Source organism: Nematolebias whitei, chromosome 13, assembly GCF_014905685.2.
Source record: "Nematolebias whitei isolate Nwh7 chromosome 13, NemWhi1, whole genome shotgun sequence".
Classification (NCBI taxonomy): Eukaryota; Metazoa; Chordata; class Actinopteri; order Cyprinodontiformes; family Rivulidae; genus Nematolebias; species Nematolebias whitei.
Window position 1 is genome coordinate 2,649,876 of NC_056510.1, and position 3,524 is coordinate 2,653,399.

General features: G+C 41.3%; 1 protein-coding gene across 1 annotated transcript in view; it reads right to left on the reverse strand.

Annotated features, from left to right (window-relative positions):
• Window positions 1–3,524, reverse strand: part of plcl1 (phospholipase C like 1) — a 94,583-nt gene that overhangs the window by 33,368 nt on the left and 57,691 nt on the right. The window contains exon 2 of the mRNA XM_037687140.1: window positions 777–851. Coding sequence (XP_037543068.1) covers window positions 777–851 — 75 coding nt within the window. The remainder of the gene's footprint in view (window positions 1–776; window positions 852–3,524) is intronic.

The window sequence follows — 3,524 nt, forward strand, 5'->3', positions numbered from 1 at the left end:
TGGTTCAGTTCATCTGGTTCAGTTCATCTGGTTCAGTTCATCTGGTTTAGTTCATCTGGTTTAGTTCATCTGGTTTAGTTCATCTGGTTCAGTTCATCTGGTTCAGTTCTTCTGGTTCAGTTCTTCTGGTTCAGTTCATCTGGTTCAGTTCATCTGGTCCAGTTCATCTGGTTTAGTTCATCTGGTTCAGTTCATCTGGTTCAGTTCATCTGGTTCAGTTCATCTGGTTTAGTTCATCTGGTTCAGTTCATCTGGTTTAGTTCATCTGGTTCAGTTCATCTGGTTCAGTTCATCTGGTTCAGTTCATCTGGTTCAGTTCATCTGGTTTAATTCATCTGGTTTAGTTCATCTGATTTAGTTCATCTGGTTCAGTTCATCTGGTTCAGTTCATCTGGTTTAGTTCATCTTTCTGTTAGATTGATTTTTGTTGGTTTAAGAATCATTTTTAAAGGAAAGAGTTTTTTCCCTTTAGCTTTTCTGACCTTCGTCTCACCCTGAAGGTTTGACTTTAATTTGCTCAAATCGTAAATAAATTGTCACTTTTCTTAAAGACCAGTTTAAAGACTGGAACAAGATTTTCATTTTTTTAATGTTACAATCCAACACTGGTCGCCTCTTCCTCTGTTTGACATTTAATTTGGTTTTCTCTTCATTTGAATCACATTTATTAATTAAATGTTAATAAAACTTTTTTTCATTTCTCTGAATCTGTTCAGCTTCGATGAACTTCACAAAGTCTGCATGGACACGGTTCTGCAACTTAATTTTCAATCTACCTTCTTCTCAGAGGGCATGCTGCTGAAGGACACCGTCTTCTTCCTGCCTCCGCCCACTTTCTGCACCGACGGGTCCTGGGGACACGCAGGGACACACAGGGACACGTGGACGTAAGGTGAAAATACAAGACTCGTCTGTTACAGCTTGCTAATTAAAGGAGCAGTGCACACTTTAAACACACACTCTAGTTGCAACTCTTAAAGCGAGCGTTTGCAACAAGCTACCAGAGTTAGCACGTTAGCAGGTGAAATACAAGCATCCTGCAGCAGGCTCGTTACACAGGCTCGTTACACAGGCTCGTTACACAGGCTCGTTACACAGGCTCGTTACACAGGCTCGTTAAATACAAATAACAGCTGGTCAGACTCCTAACGGTCATTTACAAAGATTGGAGCAGCAGAGAAGAAATAAAACTTTACAACGAGAAAGTTCCTGGAGAAACGTTGACGAGGACTGCCACGTGGCGGCCATTTTTAAATGTTGATGTGACAGTACTGTGTGGTGGGGTTCGCTCTCAGCTACCAACAAATCCAATTTCAGCTCAATATGGAAAATAAGCACACCAAATTTCAGCTGTATGTGTAAAAATAGCTGAGTTAAAGTCGTTTAAATTGAGCTTTGGTGGCCATCTTGGATTTGTATTACAGTTCAGTATTTATTGGGACATTGCCCTCAGCTACATCGCACCAAATTTCAGCTTAATGTCTCTAAAGATGGCTGATTTAAACATAACTCCTACAGCCTCACCAGAAATACTGGTGGAAAGATAAAAAATGCCTACGTGCTGTATATAATATGTTTGTGTATCTTAAGAGATGTGTGGTAGGAAGAGTTTGTTCGATGACTTTCTGAGTTTTCTGCAGAGACCTCTCCACTCAGGTCATGTGACCTCACTGTGTCAGGCTGTTCAATAGTTCTGTCTGTGTTTTTAATGAGAAAATGGCGTCTTTATTTGCAAATTATGTTGCCATGGTAACTCAACGGCACACATCACGGTGCCGAGCCGTTCGTTTTGATAGAAACTTTGTGGGGAACCACATTAAAGTTGAAGGAAGAGCGAGACCCTTTTCAGGTGGATAATAATAGACAGGCAGTCCCCAACTGTAGATAAACTATAAAAAAAGAATAAATAAATATAACAGCCTGTTTACTCTGGTAATACTACTGAAACTAAAACGAGATAAATGGAAACTACCAGTATATCCTGCTGAATTGAAACTTGCTGACACTAATTTTAAACAAAGTGACTATGAACAAGCTCTGTTGCATTAATATTTGTGCAAAAAACTAAATAAATTATACTATTTCACCCTTATTTTAGTTTTCTTTTGGCTGCTCCTTCTTCAGGGGTCACCAGCGAACTAACATGCACGAAGACTTGGTGATTGATTTTATGTTGGGTGTTCTTCCTGACACAACCACAGACACCGAGCTGCCACAGCCTCTGTGTGGAGCAGGGAGCTGCCAGCTAGGGAGGAGCAGCTGATGGGGGTTAAGGGCCTTGCTCAAGGGCCCAGGGTGGGGCAAATGAAGGTGGAGGCAGGTGTGGGTGCTTCACCTATCCCATCCACATTTTGATGTTGTCGGTCCGGGGAGTTGAACCGGTGACCTTCCAATCACAGGCCCACCTTCTCTAAACTCTGCACCACCACTCCCTTTACTGAATTAAATTACCCCAATATGTGATTTTATTTAGGCAGCAACAGTGATGACTGCATTTTTTAATTCCAATTAATAATGTGATTATTTTTACACTGTAAAAATGGTCATGGTGGCCATGTTTAATTCGAACATCATCTTTGAGTTGTTGACTGTTATGAAGAGGAAGTGTTTCCTGCTAGTGCAAGCCCCGCCCATTAATTAATACCATTATTGTGAAAGGGTATATTTGGATAAAAACTAGCCTGAGTGCTGAAAAACCATCAAGGCGGATGTTTCAGTTCCACGACAGGCGCTCATCCAACAACGAGCAGCAACTGTCAGCTTTATGCTGAAGAGGAACGCAGGCGGTGAGGGACAATTTAACGGGCTCCGACGGCCGACCGGCTCCCAGGAAGCTGATGAGAAAACCTCTCGTCGATCACAGCCCGTCTATTGTTCGCAGAAAACAAATTAGCATCAGCCACGGCGTCAGGCGCTTCCATTTGACAACTTTCCCTCCTACACAGTAAAAACCCACACAAACACTGGTAATCATAAAGCAACGTACAAAAGGTCAAATGGTTTCCAGTGAGCTACATTTGTCAGATGTTTGTCTTTATTAATGTAATAAATGGTGATGAGTTTCATTCTGTTTGGTTTTAAACTGTGAGAGCTTCACATGACTCTGGGCTACCAGGCCTGAGATCTGTTGAATAAGACTGTGTTGGATGATGTTGATTAACTTCAGCAGTCATTTTGAATTTGATTTATTCCTAAACTTAATCAGTTCTAGATGAATGACATATGATTACTTTGTATAACTTTATTAGTGACTCTGGACTTGGATTTTGACATGGCAACCCAATTTTTGACAGCAACCTTTCTTATGCCTAGCTGCATCCACACACCAAAATGGAAGCCAGTGTCTCGTTTATTTTTCCAGTTATTGTGCTCACAACATGCACAGATGGACGGACTGATGTTGTGAGTGGATGAAGAGTATTTCCAAGTCCCAGGCTTTGCTCAACGACAGAGGACAAACAAACACACAGGTAAAACCACAGGTAAAACCACAGGTAAAACCACAGGTAAAACCACAGGTAAAA